This window comes from Medicago truncatula, chromosome 7 (genome assembly GCF_003473485.1).
Source record: "Medicago truncatula cultivar Jemalong A17 chromosome 7, MtrunA17r5.0-ANR, whole genome shotgun sequence".
Taxonomy (NCBI): domain Eukaryota; kingdom Viridiplantae; phylum Streptophyta; class Magnoliopsida; order Fabales; family Fabaceae; genus Medicago; species Medicago truncatula.
In genome coordinates, this window is record NC_053048.1 from 48,087,396 (window position 1) to 48,108,408 (window position 21,013).

General features: G+C 34.9%; 2 protein-coding genes across 3 annotated transcripts; one reads left to right on the forward strand and one right to left on the reverse strand.

The window, feature by feature from the left end:
- Window positions 1-1,067: 1,067 nt before the first annotated feature.
- LOC25499323 (heavy metal-associated isoprenylated plant protein 6) lies at window positions 1,068-3,176 on the reverse strand. Of its 2 annotated transcripts, none has more exons than XM_013594548.3 (5): window positions 3,018-3,176; window positions 2,795-2,900; window positions 2,461-2,720; window positions 2,209-2,296; window positions 1,068-1,968 (listed from the first exon to the last, which is right to left on the reverse strand). In XM_013594548.3, exons 1-5 carry the CDS (start codon window positions 3,024-3,026, stop codon window positions 1,382-1,384), a joined length of 1,050 nt encoding a protein of 349 aa, XP_013450002.1. In that variant the 5' UTR covers window positions 3,027-3,176; the 3' UTR covers window positions 1,068-1,381. The 2 variants fall into 2 exon arrangements, with proteins under 2 accessions (XP_013450002.1, XP_039684173.1); XM_039828239.1 differs by having other exon boundaries at window positions 2,795-2,903; window positions 3,018-3,137.
- An 8,426-nt stretch (window positions 3,177-11,602) lies between these two features.
- LOC25499324 (histidine--tRNA ligase, chloroplastic/mitochondrial) lies at window positions 11,603-20,464 on the forward strand. The gene is made up of 11 exons (XM_013594549.3): window positions 11,603-12,008; window positions 12,221-12,316; window positions 13,695-13,783; window positions 13,945-14,074; window positions 14,550-14,642; window positions 15,285-15,359; window positions 15,768-15,885; window positions 16,558-16,700; window positions 17,536-17,664; window positions 19,088-19,251; window positions 20,068-20,464. Exons 1-11 carry the CDS (start codon window positions 11,679-11,681, stop codon window positions 20,204-20,206), a joined length of 1,506 nt encoding a protein of 501 aa, XP_013450003.3. The 5' UTR covers window positions 11,603-11,678; the 3' UTR covers window positions 20,207-20,464.
- Window positions 20,465-21,013: the final 549 nt, after the last annotated feature.

The window sequence follows — 21,013 nt, forward strand, 5'->3', positions numbered from 1 at the left end:
ATAAATTTCTACTGGTGGGAACCGTTTTAGATTAGTAGAATCTCCTTCATCTAGAAACCGGAGGTTAACACCAAAAAAATTTATAGTTAATCATATTTAAAATCTTAGATGATTGTGTAGGAGCAACTCTTGCATGTTCACTCTCAAAACAAAAAAGAAAACTCTTGCATGTTCACAACACATTCTCGACCTGTTTTACACTATTTGGTTTGTTCTGCTTTGCCCGCCCTGTATTCAAAATCAAAGACGATCCATGACATTCTTTGAACGTAAAAATTTATGGCCCTCTCTGATTTAATGAATAATAATTGGACAAAATAAGAGAAAACAAACATGAATCCGTTTTGAGGCAAAGATAATTATGAATTATTATTTGTACCAAAAAAAAAACTATGAATTATTAGAGTATATCAAATAATTTTCAAGTATCGGTCTACAATAAAGTGGTTTGTTAATGTGGTGCTTAAGTCATTAAACTCTCATACGGTTACGAAACACAATCATAAATATGTAATCTTATGATTGATTTTGTTAATGTGGTACCTGAGTTGGGTTCTCTTTGTGGACTTAGTTATAACAACCGAATGCTCATGTTAAGAGTTGAACTATAGAAATAACTACCTATGATGATATAAGCTCAACTAAGATTCACCACCGAATATTGATTAATGAGTGAAAGTCGTCTCGGGATAGTTATAATGTATGTTCGGTATAACAATTAAAAATGGTGACAATACCATGCGTTTTAAAGAGAACGGCAATATCTTAAGTCTCAAAGTTCAATCTATGAGACTCTACCGTTAATTGACTAGTATTTTGAGTTGTTGGTCCCTTTTGTCAGCTTACTGGTATACTCTAGAATTGCAACCGTAAAATTGCTGGTGAAAAAATACCAAAACATATTAACGACGGCAATGCTATGTAGTTAAAAACAATAACTTTTCCGTCAAGAAAGAGAAAAAAGCACAATAACTTTGATAGAATAGATGACTAATTGGTTTATTTTTGTAATAAAATAGATGACTAATTTGTTGCAAGCTTGCTAGAAATAGCAGACGATCCGAATGTAGCTCCAAAAATGATTTATTTATATATTGAATTTTATAATACTAATACGGCATAAACTAGAAGCACGCAAACAAACAAAAACAACAGCTACTCCATCTTTGTCTTTTTCCCCAAAACTGGATTCTCATCTAGCAGGCCGTACGTCACTAACCATGCGCCAATGGCACAGTTCAACTATATACTTTTCTAACCTAATTTATTATATAAAAATCTTATCCTAAACTAATACTTATACTTGTTAATGTTATTTACAACTTGCACGTGTATTGTATACTCCAAAAACAAAAATATGTTTTCCTCAATGGTAAAATGCTCACATCATGGAACAAGCATTCGGATTTTCATCACTAAACATTTGTGGAGGAGGTTGATTTGGATGCAAGTAAAACTGAGGTTGCTGATATTGATATTGAGGTTCCACCATATGCCCACCTTGGCCTTGATGATTCACATAATTATAATCATACCCTTGTTGGTGTTGGTTCGCATAATTGTAATTATACCCTTCTTGATTCACATAATTATAATTGTGCACTTGTTGATTCGAATACCCTGGCTGAACCTGCATCGCGTAGTTACTACTACTACTACCACCACTATTTTGACCCGGTTCATATCCGTCATACCAATACATAGGAGTTTGATGCCCATATCCATAACCATGATGCTCCATTTTATTAACCTCTACCTTAGTTCCGACTTCCTTTGCTTTTTCTCCCTCTTTCTTCTCACCACCACTTTGATCTTTCTCTTTATTCTTACCATCCTCTTTCTTTGGTTGAACCACATCCACATTCCGCTTCAGCTTCTCCGCCAGATATGGTACAATTTCCTTTGCATCTATCGTTCCTTTTACCGTCACCAAATCCTTCCCTTCATCACTTGTCACTGATTCGACTCCTACAACATGGGTTGAGTAGTTAAAGGAGTTGAAGAATAAGAATTCAACAAATTCAGTTGAATGAGAAAAATATTAACTTAACAACTAATAAAGAATACCAGCTGATTAATAATTAACAATACACTAATCATAGCATGATTTGATGATATATACAGGTGGATATGAGCTCATTTCATATGGAAAGAATCTTAATTAATTAAAACTAAAGACCAAAGTGCTATGATGACTAGCTAACTAACCTTTGATTTTGAGGATAATCTTTTCAATTTTTTGAATACAACCATCGCAATGCAATCTAATCTTCAAAACGACCGTGTTTTGAACCGACTGGAAAAAAATAATTTAAAACGGTTAGTGAGAAAAAAGCGTGGAGGAACAAGTCTCTTTAACTTAATCAACACGGAAAAAGTCAATTCTGAATGAATTGCGATGAAATTTGTTTCCATTTCGTCACGGCTAACGGTATCGAAGAAGATAATGAAATTTCTAACCTGTTTTGAGGATTTTTCTTCGGGTTTTTTCTCCTCAGGTTTTTTGTCTTCGTCCGGTTTCTTCTTCTCCTCATCGTGATTCTTCTTCTCCTGCGGTTTATCGGCTGCAGCGGGGTCGTCTTTTTTAGGCTGAGGGGAGGAAACAAGCTCAACCTTCTTCTTAATTTTCTCCGCCAGTTTATCACGAACCTTGTGAGGATCTACTTTTCCAATAACGGTTAATTTGTTATTTGGCGTATCTGCCTTAACGTCTTCCACACCTGCATCATCAATTTTTTAATTCCGTTGAAAAGGAAAAAACTCTGAATATCTTAGTAAATGATAGAAGTAGTACCGTCGAAATGGCGAACCGCGCGTTTGATCTTCTTCACGCATCCTTCGCAATGTAAGTCCAGTTTCAAAACGACAGAAGGGATATCGTCGTTTTTCATCTCATCTTTCTGCTAAAAAAAAACTGAGCGTTAAGAAATCATTTGAATTCGAGAAAACAATATAAATTTACATTAATCGAATTTGTTCAAGGATAAGGAGAGTAAGCAAGTGAAATTGAAACTAACCTGACCCATTTGTTGGTGTATGTTGTTGATGAATGAATATGAAAAGAGATGTAAATTAAGTATGAAGCAACGGAAACAACATATATATAGGTGAAGAGTCAGGGGAGTGTGGATTTAATTTTCTTATTGGGTAACTAACTATAGCCGGTTTAATGGAGATAATCGTTTTAATTTTGAGTGGACCCACTTGAAGGTGAATTGACTGGTATGCCCTTGGATTGATGAGGGAATTTCAAAGAGTCAATGACCTTTGAGCATCCGTAGGGTAAGGCGTGAAATGGAAAACTGAAAGGGAATGAAGAAATAGTATCCGTTGGGTTGATGTTGAAAGTGTGATATGAGGATGGAAGGGATGAAGATTTTGAAAACAGCGGCACTAGCCGGTAAGATATCCAACATCCATCTAATTCTCACAAGTCAGACACATTCCACCCCTTCGGCTATGGGTTTGGGATTCCCATGGCATGGGATTGCTGTACTGTCCCTTTTCTATGTCAAAGCAACACTGACTTACATTTTTAGAATTGAAGGGTGGTGTGTCATTGATTAGTCTTACATAGATTTAAAATAGAGAATATATTAGAAATACAAGAGAGATCATTAATATATTTAACGCCCTCAAATTTTGAATGAAGACGTGGTTTCGATGTCTTTTAAGACTCATTGATGTTTAAGTTTGAAAAATGTGAGGGTCTGTGCGGTGTGCAAGACATGACAAAGACATGATAAGATAATGAATTAAATAAAGATAGTGATATGATAGACACTTATCCTATCATGTGTTTGGTGCAACATATGATAAAAAAGCAACGAAGTAAGAAAGTTCGGGTTGTAAACCGAGAAAATAATGATAAGCATGAAAGGGTTTTACTATCAGGTTGTTAATCCACCAAAAATTAATTAAGGATAAAATTAACAAAAGGTGGGTATGATAAAAGGAAAAGAAGGGGATATAGCTCTGAAACTCGATATTTCAAAGGCATTTGACAGTGTCAGCTGGTCTTATTTACAAGCAATCTTATCCAAATTGGGTTTCTGCTCCCAATGGATCACATGGATGATGATGTGCATCTCTACAGTTGAATACCATGTCATCTTTAACGGAGACCGCATCGGCCCCATCACTCCTACACGAGGTTTACGACAAGGTTGCCCTCTGTCCCCATATTTGTACATTATCTGTGCTGAAGGGTTGTCTGCTACTATTAAGAATCACGAGCTTCGAGGTAAAATCCATGGAACCCGCATTTGCCGTAAGGCTCCTCCTGTTAGTCACCTTCTTTTCGCGGATGACAGCTTCCTATTTTGCAAGGCGACAATTTCAGAAGCTCAATGCCTCAAAGACATTCTTTCTAGTTATGAACTCGCTTCTGGGCAAGCCATAAACTATAGGAAATCGGCGATTTCCTTCAGTGCAAACACTCCACAAGACTCTATCTCTTCCATCATGACATGCCTTGGCGTTTCTAGTGCAATCGGAAGCGGAAAATATCTAGGTCTTCCATCTATGGTAGGTCGTAGCAAGAAGGCAATCTTCACCTATCTAAAAGATCGAATATGGAAGAATTGTCAATCTTGGAGCGCTCGGTCTCTCTCAAGGGCAGGGAAGGAAATTTTGATCAAGTCAGTGGCCCAAGCCATTCCGTCTTACTGTATGGGAGCCTTTCTTATCCCTACATCTCTTTGTGATGAGATTGAAAAGATGATGAACTCATTTTATTGGGGCTCTAAAAAGAACGGTCGTCGTGGAATAAATTGGCTACGTTGGGACAAGCTCACTCGCCACAAAAGTCAAGGAGGTTTAGGCTTCAGGAACCTCGAAGCATTTAATCTTTCTATGCTCGGTAAGCAAAGTTGGAAACTCTTATCCGACTCGTCCTCCCTATTTTCAAGAATCCTCAAAGCTAAATATTTTCCCCGAAGGGATTTTTTGGATGCCAATCTAGGTCATAATCCAAGTTACACATGGAGGAGTCTATGGAGTACTCAATCTTTACTTACCTTGGGCCATAGGTGGAAAATTGGAGACGGTTCCCTAATTAATGTGTGGAGTATGCCTTGGATCCGCAATTTGCCAACTCTCAAACCATCTACCCCGCCTCTATTGCACCACGCGGATCTTACGGTTAGTTATTTGTTGAATTCAGATGGAAATTCTTGGAATATTCCTATAGTGCAATCTCTGTTTAATAGCGTAGATGCAGAAGCAATCGTTTCCATGCCTTTATTCCCTCGTACTGCTACTGATCAGCGCATCTGGAAGGCTACTGCAAACGGATCTTACACTGTCAAATCAGCATATCGTCTTTGTTCAGACCTTATAACTGCCATCAATCCCATCCAACATGATTATCGTTGGAATTCTATATGGAATTTGCAGATCCCACCACGAGTTCGAGCTTTTCTTTGGCGCCTTGCTCAACATTGTTTGCCAACTCGCGCTAATCTTCTTACCCGTGGTATTCCATGTGATGACTCGTGCATATTTTGCGACCAATTCGCAGAAACGCAGACTCATGTTTTCTTCGTCTGTCCGAAAGCATCCAGCTGCTGGGAACTGCTTGGAGTTAATCACATCATCCGAGACCTGCTACTCTCTAGTAATGACTGCACTTCTATGTTTTTTGACTTGATTGACAGGTTACACCCGCAGCAGCAAGTACTAGTTGCTATGACTCTCTGGAGCTTATGGAAGAGTCGTAATTCCAAACTTTGGGAGGCCACAGATACTACTCCAATTTCTATTGTCACTCGAGCAAAGGATGTCATCAACGAATGGAGTTGTATGCAACGAGAAAAGGCACCAATTCACCACGCAAATTCTGTCCACTCCTGGATCAAACCACCGATAGGTACAATTAAATGCAATGTCGATGCAGCTGCATTTAATAATAATTCTATCATGGGGTATGGTATGTGTTTTCGCGACTATACAGGTACTTTTTTACTTGGGAAATCAGACTTTCATCACTCATCAGCCACTGTTTTGGAGGCAGAATCTCTAGCCTTGCTTGATGCTATTAAATTGGCTATTTCAAATGAGATGCATGTTGTATTATTTGAAACTGATTCGAAGATCTTAGCTGATGCACTCACCAATAACTCTTCCCCTACCAATGAGTTTGGAGATCTTGTAACCCAATGTAGAAGTCTCTTACTTGATAAACCCGACTTTGCAGTGTCGTATGTTAGGAGGCAAGCAAATAGTGTTGCTCATAGTATTGCTCGAGCTTCGCTATCTCATCCTAGCCCCCATATTTTTCATCATGTATTGCCTACTTTGTACCGCCTAATTATGAATGAAATGAATTGATTCTGCTTTTGCTCAAAAAAAAAAAAAGATTATAAATAAGTTTAATTTATCCTTTTCTATTGATGCACCAAACAACAAATGGAATCAGGATATGATATCATATCCTATCACCCTATCATGTGTACAAAACTGGCCGTGAAAGTTTTGGTTTTGGAATTATCTTGGTTTATGTTCAATTTCATTTTTTTACGAGTAGTGGTGCTTTCTTTTTGTAAACCAAGTGGAGTTGGCTTTCTTGCTTGTAACTTTGATCTATTCCTTATGCATTGGCTTTCATTTGTATGTTTATCCTAGTTTTTTCCAATTTACTTTTCTATTTTGTTTCACCTTTCTTAAGAAACGCAATGTCTTCTTCTGTTTTGATTTTGCTTCAGCTTCTCTAGGTAATAAAACTACTCATGTTTTAGTTAAAATTGTAACTTGTATCTGAATTAATCCTTGCAATTGTTTTGCTACAGATTGAAACGTATATATCTTATGAAGTGGAACCAATATGGTTTGAAAATATATTAGTTGTTCGCATCACTATCTCATTGGGGACTTGAAACCTTTCCAACCTACAACAATGTGTATGGGGGACTTAAAAAACAATCGTGTATGTGTATTCATGAACCCCAATTTCTTGGTCCCCTCCCCATATATATCAGCATGATATTTCTGACCTATCTCTTGTGTGTATGTACCAAATTCAATCATACTCTAAAATAATCACCCGTATATCTAATTGCTTTTTATAAAAAAGACTATATTAAATCAAGTTGCTGCAAACATGAACATAATGACAACCTTTAGCTTGTTTGTTTTGGCTTATTCTTAGTGCAACCTCGTATAAAATACGTAGCTTAGCCTCCAAACTCCTATAGCAGCTATTAGGAAAGACATGGTTCTAGTGATCACACTTGTAAACAACCACCAAATTAGTCATCTTCTATGACTTTTAATTAGTCATAGAAAGGAAACCTCGAAGAAGACAAATCTAATTGTCCATATTTAGCAGTAGCTTGTATTGAGGGGAACTTGCTTATGATTGTTGTCTTATAGTATATATTTAGAGAAATGTTATCAAAATTGCAATATTTTTTTTAATTGCAATTTATTTTTAACACTCATTGCATAATTCAACAAAATTTGATAAAATGCTAGCGTCACTCTCTTTAATATTCACAAGATTGAATTAAACAAAATAACTTACGGACCCAAAATAAAAAAAATGTTATAACTTCATGAAATAAAATCATATTTAAACCTTTCATAATTTCTCTTTCTCTCTTTCGTGATTTTTGTTTTTTCTCGCCTATATGCGTGCAATTTCATCTTTCACTAATTAATTGATATTTAACTTTTAATAGTATATTTTAACACTTTATTTATTATAAAATGATTTTTTTAAAGGATTATTATTAAATGATTATCATTTCTTATTTGAAAGTATTTATTTTCCACCAAATGAACCTATTTCATAAATGAACATAAAATCCTGAAAAGTAAATAGAGATACTAGTAATGCGTTAAAGAAACAAATGTTGACATGTTAAATAAAATGTGTTTCTTCACGTTTGAGACTTCAATTTAAAGATGCCAATTGTCAAAATAATTGTGTTCATTCATCTTTGTGATCAGAACTCATGGCGTACTTTGCTTGTCCTAACATCAAAGCGTGTTGGACTGCTTTGTTTGTGCACAACAAACGCACTAGCTTTTACACTAGTCTCTTTTTTGCTAGACAAATCTGTTCAGTTTTTTTTGTCAAGTTATTCAATTATTTTTATTTTATTAAACCTAAAATTAATAATTTTGCTTATGCTAATGCAATATTTCTTAGTATTTAAAACTTTTTTTGGAAAAGATTTATGAGTTGGGTTCCGGTACTCGTCATTGTCATCATAGTCATGTCTCCAAACTCGACGTTTAAGTACTTACTTATAAATTATCCACCTAATCCTAACTTTAGCTGTGAACTCATGCCTTTGTAAGTATGAGTTAAATATTAGTATTTTTTGGTATAAGAGAGGGCAAAAGTTCACTATAAGTTGACTTGTTGAATTAGTTTATCTTTAAATGATATAAATGTTTTTTTAGCATAAATTTATTTATCCCTATTATTATTTTTTCGGGGCATTAGTTAAAGACCTTAAATAACTTTTTTATGAAAATTTGTATAATCAGTGCATTGTGAATTGAAATCTTTAACACTTTTAAAGAATAATTACTTAATTTATGATGCTTAAAAAGTGACATAAAAATATTACTAGTTAACAAGACCCATATATTTTATAGTGAGACCCAATAATTTAAGTCGCTAATGCCTAATGGCAAAGAACCAAACGACACTTAGAGGAAACCGTGTTGCTCATGTTGGTTGTGATTGTGATATGCACCAATCATGATGACCCTTTTCTTTGGGATTCTGTTTGCCTGCACCAAAAATGTGTAACATATGGCTCAATTAATTTCTTAAGCTGCCCTAGATGCGTGACATCTATTTTAGTTCCTCTACATGGTACTGCCCACTTACATCATTTTTCCTTGGTTCAGATAAAATTATTAGAACTTGGAATTGTCGAAGTTTCTTTCAGTTTTAATCTTAGCGGATTTCTTCTATCGCAAGGGATAAAAGTTACAACATTATTATGTATGCTGCCAGCTAACTAGACAAGGGCTAAAATTTGCCACCCCAAAAAAAAGTTTTGAACAGATGATAACATTATTGCAAAAACCCGGATATGGATTTCTCATTATAAATGCACCACACAATTACATACTTTCTCTAGTTTTTATTATAAGAATAAATATATTTTTTAAAAAAATAATTTTGGTCTTGTATACAAGAAAATGTCGTAACTTTTAAGATATAATTATTGTTTAAAATATTTTTCTATCTCTTTTTTCACAGCTTTTTATAAGGATATACTTGTAAAAATATTTCAAAAGTTAATGATACATTGGTTTTGATGTTACTTGGTTTTTCTTCTTTTAATAAGGATCGAATGGAATATTTCAATTGTTTGACCTCAAATTAGAAGTCGATGTTGTTTAACATTAAATTATTGAAATCTAATTTTGTTGATTTAATGTTGTTGGATTGATGCATTAGAGTGTGCTTCTCTCGAAGTCACATGCTCAATTCTCCTCAATGTCAATTTCGCTAGGTTAGTTTGATTTCTTAATAAAAACATTAGTTTGACTTCCCTCAAATTCTCAAGGTTCGCGTACAACGACAAGGCATACAATGTCAAAAGGACAAGTCTTGGTCTAGTGGTAAAAAGACAGGTCTTGAATCCGAGAGAACCCGGGTTCGAGCCCCGCTAGTGTCTTTGGAGGGAGGTAAATGTAATTACCTTTTGTAAGTGCTCTTTGAGCCCGAAGGTCTTCCCTGCCTTGGACTGGGGCACCATCCCCTCACCCTAAATTTTTTGTAACCAAAAAATATTTCATGTCAATTTGTTTAAATCGACCGCTTTTGACACCTTTCCCACCATTAAACAAAATGTTAGTTTTCATTTGCTCAAACTTTTAGTGGTTTATTTGTTTTTTTCTTCTTGAAGCGCGTGCTAGGAAAACCTTGTGCATCGAGAAGAAAACTTGGGGCTATGTTCAAAGGACGTCGTATGGCCTAACCTGTGCATGCTTCATTGCTATGAAAATCTGTCACAACAAGCCCATTCGATTGGATGAGATACACCCGCATTGGCATAAGTTGTATATAGGTGAAGAAGAAAGTAATGAAGATTTGTTTTCGGTCGCGGAGGAGTGGCGTGGTATCCAATAATGTCTCGAAAGAGTTCTGATCCAAATGAAACTAGAAATCAAAGAGGGTATGCGATTGTTAGCGTTTCCGGAGACCACAATGTTATCACCATCTCCAAAAAAGGTGCCAACCAAAGGAGCTCCCAAAAAAATCAAAACTACACATAGGATCCCATCTAACTGGGAGACTATTGATTCTCAACATCTGGAAAGTCAATCTTCACCACGAAAAAAATCTTCACAACCTAAAAGAAAAGGTGCTCGCATTGCCATTTTTCCGGTTTCGGTTCCTAAGCGTAGCTTGGTTTCAAGAAATTATGATCCATCGAATCCTATGTATTACATGCCAAAATTCATGAGACCATACATTGAAGGAATTGTAGATGTTATTGGTGACGGACATCGTGGGTTTAGGCTATTGCCGAACACGTGGGTTTGACGGAAGGAAGTCATGTTATGGTGCGGAGAGCACTTATTAAAGAGTTGAAAGAGCATATGAACAAATACATCGAGGTATATGCGAGCGCGAACCGTTACAAGTACATTTTGGATGGATTGCATCATCCCAAAAATCCTAGTAGCTTTGCACCTCCCGACAAATGGTTGACATTGCCGGATATGGGACATATCGTTGCATCTTGTTACAATAGGCCGGTGGTGGAGATGACTACCATTGATATTGGATTCTCCGAGACTTTTTTCCCACTTAGAGGTGCGCCTCCGGTTAATCCGAAAAGCAACATGATTTGCCTTGGTTTAATCCCAAATCATTTTGTCATTCTTTCGTTGAAAGATGATTGTCCATTACCTCCATCATCCACGAAGTGGAGAAATCATAGGAGCGATGGGGCAAAAGCATGAGATTATGAATTCTTGGATCAACACGATCGTTTCCGAGCACTCATGGAGATTGAGGATAAAGAGAGACCGGTTCCACCAAAAAAACCAACAAATGAAGACAATCCAATTATGTTTGTTCACACTCCGGTTAAAGGAAACGAAGAATTTGAAGATGTTCCGGAACATTTAGATGATTTGCTTTTGTTATATGAAATATGACACTTTTTGGTCGGTGTTAATCCGTTTTTTGGTCGATACGCGCCGACGTATTTTTTGGGATATATAATGCAATGACCAATTTTTTTGGGTGATATGTAACCAACCTTTAACTATATATATATATATATATATTTGAGTTTCACATTTATTAGTAATTAATGCACATTACGTGTATTGTGTTGCATAATGTGAAAAATTTGACGAATTTCAAACAATTGTGAAACGTTAACGCATTATCGATTTTGTGTAATGTTACCGAATAATTGATAACCTATGAAATGTTGATGTTTGTGACTGTTGGATGTTGTTGTTTCAGTTTGATTTCCTCCAAAATTACCGTTAAAATTATAGGTAAAACAGTGTAGACTGTTCTGTTACTGGTGTGAACGATAGTTAATTGCCGCCGCTTATTCTAGTAGCGTTGTTTCCTATGTAAATTATTTGTATCAATAGTAAGTCATCTTATGTCAAAAAAGCAATTTTCCATCATCCAACTCTCTTGCATTTCCATCCTCAAGCTAGCTGCACTCACATTCACAGCAATGCCTGCAACTCCATTTTCGCGTTCGTTCCTCATCTCGCAACCGCGTTTTAATCACTATATTAACCCTATTTTCCGTTCAGTCACACACCAACTCTCTTCTTCACCGTTCCCGTTCAATGTCAAATCCTCCACCGTCAGATTCCACTGTGCACTCTCCCAAGCGGCTGAGACCGATTCTACCAGCGGCGGTCGGTCTGGTGCGTTGTCTCCTACTCCTCCGGTCACCGGTGAAGTTAAAAAAATCGACGTGAATCCTCCCAAGGGCACTCGTGATTTCCCGCCCGAAGAAATGCGATTGCGCAATTGGCTTTTTAATAATTTCAAAGAGGTATAGTTTATGGTTATAATTGATTACTGTATTTCGCTATGTAGCACAGATACTTCTTATCAAAGGTCTTTTCACAAAACACATATATACGTGATTACATTCAATTATGTCATTTTTAAATAATTACTGGTGTCTGTGTCTGTGTTGGTGCTTCATAGGTATTTGGATGTTTTGATATGGATTGTTTTTGTGGTTTGTTGCGATGATTTTAGGTGTCAAGGTTGTACGGATTTGAGGAGATTGATTTTCCGGTGCTTGAGTCGGAGGCATTGTTCGTTAGGAAAGCAGGAGAGGAGATTAAGGACCAGGTAGTAACTCTTTCACTTCTTTCGAATTAGGGTTAGTTTGGTTCAACGGGGAGGGGAGGGGATTCAAGGAGGGGGAGAATAGAGATTTTAAATGTTGTGTTTGGTTAGGGTGGAATGGTTAAAGAGGAGGGAGAGAGATTTTTTTATTTTGTCTATAGATGGAATGACAAACACCACCTGGAAATTCATACGCGACAAGGTTAGATCCTAGGTTACCTGACTAACCACCGCAAATGTCCAGCCTAACAATCTCAGCATTGCAATTGAATTAGGCCCTACAAATGAGGGAGATTTTAATATTAATTTTTCCATGCTTTTAATTTTTAATGTCACGTTAATAAAATGCTATTTAACTCTAATTTATTATGGTAGCTAAAATTGGCTCTGGAGAGATTTTACTCCCACCCTCTCTCAAAAATTGAACCAAACAACTAAAGTTGTAAATAATCTCTTCCACCCATTTCCTTGGAACCAATAGGCTCCTTAAGTTTGGATGGGAATCATAAACAGCTATATTGTTTGGATTTCTTAAAATACAATAGAATGGATTCCATCATATTCCATGAAATTCTCCAATTTTAATTTCCCTTTAATTTTGTGAGAATGGTATGGAACAAATCTTTTTCTCATTCTATATTTAAAACACCCAAAACAATGGAATAACAAATGTTCCTTTCTGTTCCATGTCAATCATGTACATGATAGCATATCTCATTTGAAGTTTATTCTCAGGATTTTGAAAGATACTTGCTTCCACACATCATTATTTTAGTTGTAAACAAATTTGGGGCAGGTCTTTTGCCTCTTTGTATGTAAGTGTAGAGGCAGGAGATGAAGCAGGGTTTCATAAATCATGGTGATCAACAAATATCATCATGAAACAATTTATTATTTCGAATTCAAAAATTTCTTTGGAGAAGTTCATTTATGTTTTCATTAAAAACTCTGGTCATTGACTCCGGTATTTCAGTGTTTCTGCAGTTAAGGTTTGTCTTTGTTATTCTGCATGCTACTTATGGACAGATAACATTGTGAGAACCAGACAATATCTTATGTACAACGAGTCATGTTAGCATTATTTTGTTATTTGAATCCAATAGCAGTTAGCGTTTGCTAGAACAGAGTCTTGATGTGGCCGTAAGGTAATTTAGAGGTAATCCATTGAGTTCTCCCATGCTTTGATGGCAATTGTGTCACACAAACAGCATGCTTGAATTATTCTTCAAAAAGTTACCATTAACATAGCAAATATTTACTAAAAATAAGTTCCATTAATAGTGACGAGAAGAAATACACACTTTATTATTATTATTATTATTATTATTATTATTATTATTATTATATGGAACATCAAACTATATACATTTATATTGTGCAGCTGTACTGTTTTGAAGATCGAGGTAATCGCCGTGTTGCATTGAGGCCTGAACTTACTCCTTCTTTGGCAAGGCTGGTGATACAGAAAGGGTAAAATTCATTTTGATATTCCCATTTTAGGTTTGCTTACATCTGCAGTTTAGATCTCATGTCTATGTCTAAAAATTACAGTTTAACCTATATAATTTACTCATGTTTTCTCGAATGCGAATATTGACTTCTCTTCTTCATGATTGTTCTTTTTTCTTCAGGAAGTCCGTATCACTACCATTGAAGTGGTTCACTGTTGGACAATGTTGGCGGTATGAGAGAATGACAAGGGGGCGTCGCCGTGAGCACTACCAGTGGAATATGGATATCATTGGTGTTCCTGGGGTTATGGTATGTATGTGCTGCCTGGTATACACATCTTTTTATGTAACGGGGTCAGATGTTTCATGATTGATCCAGGAAGCTTGTACTACCGAGGTTTTATTAGTTAATAGATAATGTCATTTTAATTATGTTAATATAGCAGTTATGGGTCAGATATTCTTTGATAAGTTAATGCTCTCTTATCTTTCACCCACCCTTCTTTTCCGACAATAGATGAACCTGTTTCTTTTTTTTTAGTTGAGTCTCAAGGTAATGAAAATGTTACCCGTAATAAGTCATGAAATGAGTTTTTTTTATTTTTTTTATTTTTTTTTATAAATATTATTCTTATGCTTGCTTTGTATGAACTTTTGTGGCTGGTTCATACTGTGTGCTTTTTTTTATTTTTTATTTTTACTATGGCGGTAATAATATTATTGAATGTATTGGGCTCTAATATTGGATATGGACTTTAACACTATGCTTATTTTCAACAATGTAGGCTGAAGCAGAGCTTATATCTTCCATTGTTTCTTTCTTCAAACGAATAGGAATTACAGAATCAGATGTTGGATTTAAGGTTTCTAGTCGAAAGGTGCGGGTTTTATTTTCTTTTTATGAATGATGGATCAAGTTTCCTTCCACAGTGCTGTTTTATTGCATTTCCACTTCTCCACAAGTTATATGATCAAGGAGTTTGTATTAATTAATATTACTTAAAGATGCACAACATGCCATGATATGCTTCTAAAAAGCTGATAATTTGCTATGTGGTGCTTCTGGCTTCAAATTTAATGAATATGAATATTAAATATTAGATGTGTGTAGATTTAATAGATGTGCTAAGGGCAGCAACAGAGGGCTGAAGGTTTATTGCTATCATATTGTGTTGTCAAAGCTTGGTTAAATTGTGCAAGGACTCAGGGATACTATAGATCTACACCCTATATACTTGTGGACAACATTACATTTTTCAATTCCTTGCTACGGTTGTTATCGAGGATTCTTTTGGGCATCATGCTTGTTTTTCTCCATTTAATGATGCAGTTATAACATGTTGTGAAGTGTCATCAGTTTGTTCATTTTTTTGCTTGTAGTTTGTTTCAATTTTGTAAGTTAGCACAGTCTACAATAAACAACATTTAATACTTTCATTTTAACCTATTCATGTGGTTCTAGGTATGGCTTTAGTTTAACGATACCTTGTCATTTTGTTGTATATCTACCTTTGTTGCAGGTTCTACAAGAAGTATTGAAGTGTTATTCAATACCTGAAAATATGTTTGGCAAGGTTTGCGTCATTATTGATAAAGTGAGTTATGCATATTGGTTTTATTATGGTTTATATTTAATAATTGTAGATGGAGCTCTAAAACTCCCGATCCTTGTTTGTTCCTAAAAAAATTAAATATGGTTAGCTGATCATCATGATAGCCATTCATGTGGTCTTTTTTCCAAACTTTTACATGTGAATTTTTAATGGTATTTTTATTGGTCCTAAGCTTTCATATGGGGTGGTCATCCATTATCCTCTATTCTGTTATTTTTGGATCCATATTACTTTTACCCCACTATTATTTCATGTCCGTCTCTGTAGTTACTGAAATTTCATATTCTCACATTTTTCCTTGTCTACTTTAGATTTAGGTATGGCGGCCATGCTATGAGTGAAATATGTATTTAATAAAAAATAAAAAATATCATTTTCAATTTTATACAGATTGAGAAAATTCCAGTTGATGAGATAAAGAAAGAGTTGAAAGCTCTTGGTCTATCACAGGAGGCTGTCCAGGAGCTATTGCAAGTTCTTTCTGTAAAGTCATTGACCGAGTTAGAAGGTTCGCTCTGTACATTAAATTGATTCTGAAAATTTTGCAACAGTATGACAAATTTCCTGAAAGTTGTATATTTCGTAGTCAATGCATGAAAAACACAAATAATAGCCAGCTGTAACTTTGTGTTAGAGATTTTGAGATTAGGTTTATGAATGTAAGAACATAGATGTGATCTCTCTCTGATGCAAATTTATCATTTCCCGAGTTATGCATGCTAATGAAAGAGTTTATCCCTTTCCGTAGTGAAGGATTTTATTTTTTTCACTTGTTGACGGAAGCTTCATTTTCCCAAAATATTCTGGACAAGATTTTGGAAACTTGTTTAGCTTGAGAGTATCAGAGTTTGACCTCTTTCATATTATTATTGGGTGTGCTACTTGCTGTCATTTATGCTTTGGCAGAGTTTTTTTTTTTTTTTTTTTCCAATTTTTTTTGGCAAATCATATCACTCTCAGCCGACCCCACTTAGTGGGATAAGGCTTGATTGTTGTTGTATATCATATCTCTCGTGTTAGATTAAAAAACCCAGTTTCTTTGCCTATTTCTTGAAGCCCGTTTGCAGCACCATAAATTTCATATACTCTCTCCATTATTAGGTTATAAACAACTTGCCTGTATTAGGTTGTTAAAAACAAGTGTAAAACTTACATGAAATCTCAATTTGGTTGAATTTAGAGAGGCTCGGAGGGAGTGGGGAGGCAATTGCTGATCTCAAACAGCTATTCTCACTGGCTGAAAAGTTTGGTTACTCCAAATGGCTTCAACTTGATGCATCAGTTGTTCGTGGCCTTGCTTATTACACTGGCATTGTCTTTGAGGTCAGGCGTTCATCATGGCTAATACCAAATAGATAGTATTGTTTGCACTAGTATACATAGTTTTGGATCATCTTGAGCAAAACTCTTGCTTTTGGCTTACCTATGTTGCGTTACTTGACACATTTCTCATTGGACCATGACCTGATTTTGTGACAAGTGTGTCGAAAGGTTTATTCAAATATTTAGAAATTTTTTCGGGCATGTATTTTCTAATTTATATTCTTATGGTACACTTAATTGCACTCAACACATGCATGATTACCGAGTTTGGCAAATAAAGGCTGAGGTTCATGATTAAATAATCCATATTCTTGGTTTAAATGAATTTTGACAAAAAAAGTGCTTTGTAATTTTTCGCAAGATACTGTGAAGTTCATACATACTCATGTAACATGTAGGCAAAGAGTATGATACATTCAAATTGATGAAGCCAGCGGCTTTGGCATGTAAGATCCTTGGAGATAACATTATTTCATGATTTGAAAGAAGATAAAATGCATAAAGCAATTTGTTTCCTCTCATTCTGTAATTTTTTTTCCTTAATGAATTATTTACTTTATAAAAAACAAGAAAGGAAAAGACAGTATGTACTACATACTACACAGACAACTTTATATACTGCTATTGCTTGATCAAAATACCAAAGTTTTTCCGGCATTATTTTGTTGCAACCAAATTGAATTTTCACCATGCTTCCCATTGCAGTTACACAATATGAAAAACAGATGGCATTGTTGATCGCAATGGTTCCTATTGTTGTGTTAATTTGTAACTATGGTATAAATTTGCTGTTGTTTTTTCTTTCCCTCTTTCAAATGATCGAATTCTTCAGTAGGGTTTTGACCGTGAAGGAAAGCTCCGAGCTATCTGTGGTGGTGGTCGATATGATCATTTGTTCTCAACTTTTGGTGCTGATGACATTCCTGCTTGTGGTTTTGGATTTGGTGATGCTGTCATAGTCGAAGTAAGTCTATAACTTCTCAGTAATGGGAAGCCACCATATTAAGTATATCAAACCATAATAGTGCTTTTATAAGAATTCCCATGGTCATGGTCTCTTCTTACGATAATTTCCTTAGAGCACCCAATCCATGCCACCCAATTTGGTGGTATAAATGGACGCCACTCAATATATTATATTATTTCACACTTTCCAATTATTTAAACAACTCAACCACTTGCTCAAAAAAAAAAAAAAACTCAACCACATTTTCTAAATATCCATACCACCCATCCAAAACTCTCAAATGGGTCCCATAAATCTCACAATATACTCTAAATGGGTCCTACTCATTGAAAAGGCCTTTAGTACAAAAAATTAAAAAACAAGCAAAGCACCGGTGCCTCATTTGGCACCGTAGGCGAGTAATGCCACTCATGTGGAACCAATTATCGGTTGCCGCCGAGGCAGTGGCTTTAAACTTGAAATGCCACCACACATATTTATGCTCTTATGGTTCAGATGCTGTTTGATGAAATATCTGACCTTAATATTTTATTACATCCTGATACTTGGGTATAAATGTGTTTTTGCTTTTGGGAAGAACAGACTTGCTGAAAGATTGTTTTGGGCAATGCCCATTAGGGACTTGGCAACTTGAAATGCATTACAATGATAGAGTTGTAGATGTTCTCCACATGTATAAAAAATGCATTCACAACTTTTAATTCATAAGAATTGTTGCATGGACAGCAAAATTGCCCATTAGGGACTTGGCAACTTGAAATGCATTACAATGATAGAGTTGTAGACGTTCTCCACATGTATAAAAAATGCCTTCACAACTTTTAATTCATAAGAATTGTTGCATGGACAGCAAAATTGCCCATTAGGGACTTGGCAACTTGAAATGCATTACAATGATAGAGTTGTAGACGTTCTCCACATGTATAAAAAATGCATTCACAACTTTTAATTCATAAGAATTGTTGCATGGACAGCAAAATTTTAATTCTCCAAATAAATACCCAAACCAGTAATTTTACAAATGAAAAAAAAATTGAATTGATGTAATTTAATTCCCATTTTCCCTTGCATTTTGAATTCCCTCAAAAGATGAAATTCTCCATCGAAACACAACCCACCATACTAGTGGGATGTATTGAACTCCTGATTCTTTTATAATTTCTATTTATCACTAGTTAAAGGTGATATACATCTACAAAGGTGTTTTGGGTTTACTCTGGAAACCCTTTACCTACATGCAGTATGATTATCGGGGCACGCAACACTGTAATATTTGGCGTATTGCATTAAAGTCAGTTTTTTTTTTTTGTTGTTAATGCTGATTTTTGCTGCCAACTGATATCTTACCTTTTTAATACTGGTAAGTAGACTTTGTTTGCCTCCTTTTTCAACTATGCTCCAACTTTGTTTTATGCAACAGTTGCTCAGAGAGAAGGGTCTTCTACCAGAGCTCAGCTTGCAAGTACATAACATTGTTTGTGCCTTGGATGAAGAACTTCAAGGGTGTGCTGCTATGGCTGCTAACATTCTCAGAGAAAAAGGACAGAGTGTTGACTTAGTTTTGGAAAGCAAACCACTTAAATGGTATGAAATCCTTGTCATTTTTGTTTAATTTTTGGTCTATTTTTTTACACAGTATATGTTAGGGCTTTAAGGTATCGTGCCATCATTTGATTGGTGTAGTAACACCTAGCAGGAAAACACTTTCGGTGTTATAGTTTTCTTCTCCTTTTAATTGAAAAGAGAGGATAAAGGCCATAATATGTTTTTTTCGATTAAAAGTACAGAGGGTGTTGACAATGGGTCCGTTTTTTTTTTTTTTTTGGATTTTTTCCAAAAAAAATCTATTTTTTTCCTTAAAAAAATCACTTTTTTTCATTTTTAAGTGTTTGTTTAGGATTTTTAGAAAAATCATTTTATCAAAAAAATCTATTTTGACTCTAAAATGAAAAGCTATTAGGATTAGCTTTTCTCAAAATCTATTTTTTTTTTTAAACAAGGAGGTAACACATGTACATGTTAAAACTCATTTTCTTTGAAAAATGGATTTTTATGGGTAGTAGACAAACAAAAATAACTTCAGATTTTTTTTAAAATCTCTAAAAATTAATCTCTAGATTCTTTTAACACAAAATCTATTCTTTTTAAAGCTAAAACAAACGCACCCAATATGCAATATATCATATCTGTTTGATTAAGAAACTTTGAGGAAATAATATGCAATAAAATTTATACAAATCAAATTTATCCTAACTACAGGAAACTAAAGAAACAAACTTGCACAGTAATAAAGAGAGTTGAATCGTGCTAACTATGGTAGTTATGGCACACGGCACTTAAATCATACTTGAAAACTCCGTCAGTCTTCTGATAAGATTTATCCTCTTTATTCCCCTTTAGGGTGTTCAAACGTGCTGCCAGAACAAATGCTGAGCGTCTGGTATTAGTAGGAAATTCTGAGTGGCAAAGGGGTATGGTTCGTGTCAAAATTCTCTCCACTGGTGAACAATACGAGGTTAAACTAGATGATCTAAAGTAAATCAGAATTTGAATTTTTTGTATGTATTTTGTTTCATTATTGGTATTTCATTCACTTTAATTTTTTAATTTAGTACTCTCCTCTCCCCCGCATGTGTTTCTATATATGTTTATAGAGCACTATGCTCAATAAGGATATTTTTTAGCTAGAAATAATGATTTGAATATTTCATTTTGTAATATAGATCCTTTCAAACTTTCGATTGAAAGCTTTTCTCCATAATCTACCATACTAAAGATGATTAAAGTTGGAGGTTTACAGTTGGTAAAATCAATTTTCTTTCAGCTCTAGATTGCTGCCTTCAACCTTGGTCATCCATATGATGATCTTTCCATTTTATCTTTATTTGTGGCCTTAAACAAGTTTCGATGAGTTGGTATTATCTCTTCCGAATTTTAGAAAGGCATTCTATATATTAAATGAATGAAAGTGAATAGGACATAGGTATCTTCTCCAAGGGTATTCCCTTTAAAAAGGATCCCCCCTTTCACATGCAACTATCAAATTTAATTATGAATCCATTGCAACTATTAATTATGAATCCATTTTATCCTTATCTCTCCTATTTATCTAATTGATACCCCTTCTAACTATTAATCAGCTACTCTAAGTAATCCGAACTACTTTTGTTCACATTTATTCTTTTATCCTAACACTATGCTATATGATTAGTTTTATTTAGAAAAGTTGAAATGCTAATGATTTGTTTATTCATTTTATTTTTCCAGATAATTTAAAAATTATTTGGTTAGAATCTTATCATGCTTCCCATTACCTGGTGAATTCCATCTCTGTATTTAATGTTTT

What these genes read in the sequence shown, in the direction of transcription:
- LOC25499324 (XM_013594549.3), top strand. Translation starts at nt 11,679, where the DNA reads ATGCCTGCAACTCCATTTTCGCGTTCGTTCCTCATCTCGCAACCGCGT. An exon ending in GAGAGGAGATTAAGGACCAG is followed by an intron (nt 12,317 to 13,694) that starts GTAGTAACTCTT and finishes TATATTGTGCAG; the next exon opens with CTGTACTGTTTTGAAGATCG. An exon ending in GTCATTGACCGAGTTAGAAG is followed by an intron (nt 15,886 to 16,557) that starts GTTCGCTCTGTA and finishes GGTTGAATTTAG; the next exon opens with AGAGGCTCGGAGGGAGTGGG.
- LOC25499323 (XM_039828239.1), bottom strand. An exon ending in CGCGGTTCGCCATTTCGACG is followed by an intron (nt 2,721 to 2,794) that starts GTACTACTTCTA and finishes TTGATGATGCAG; the next exon opens with GTGTGGAAGACGTTAAGGCA. An exon ending in GATTATCCTCAAAATCAAAG is followed by an intron (nt 1,969 to 2,208) that starts GTTAGTTAGCTA and finishes CCCATGTTGTAG; the next exon opens with GAGTCGAATCAGTGACAAGT.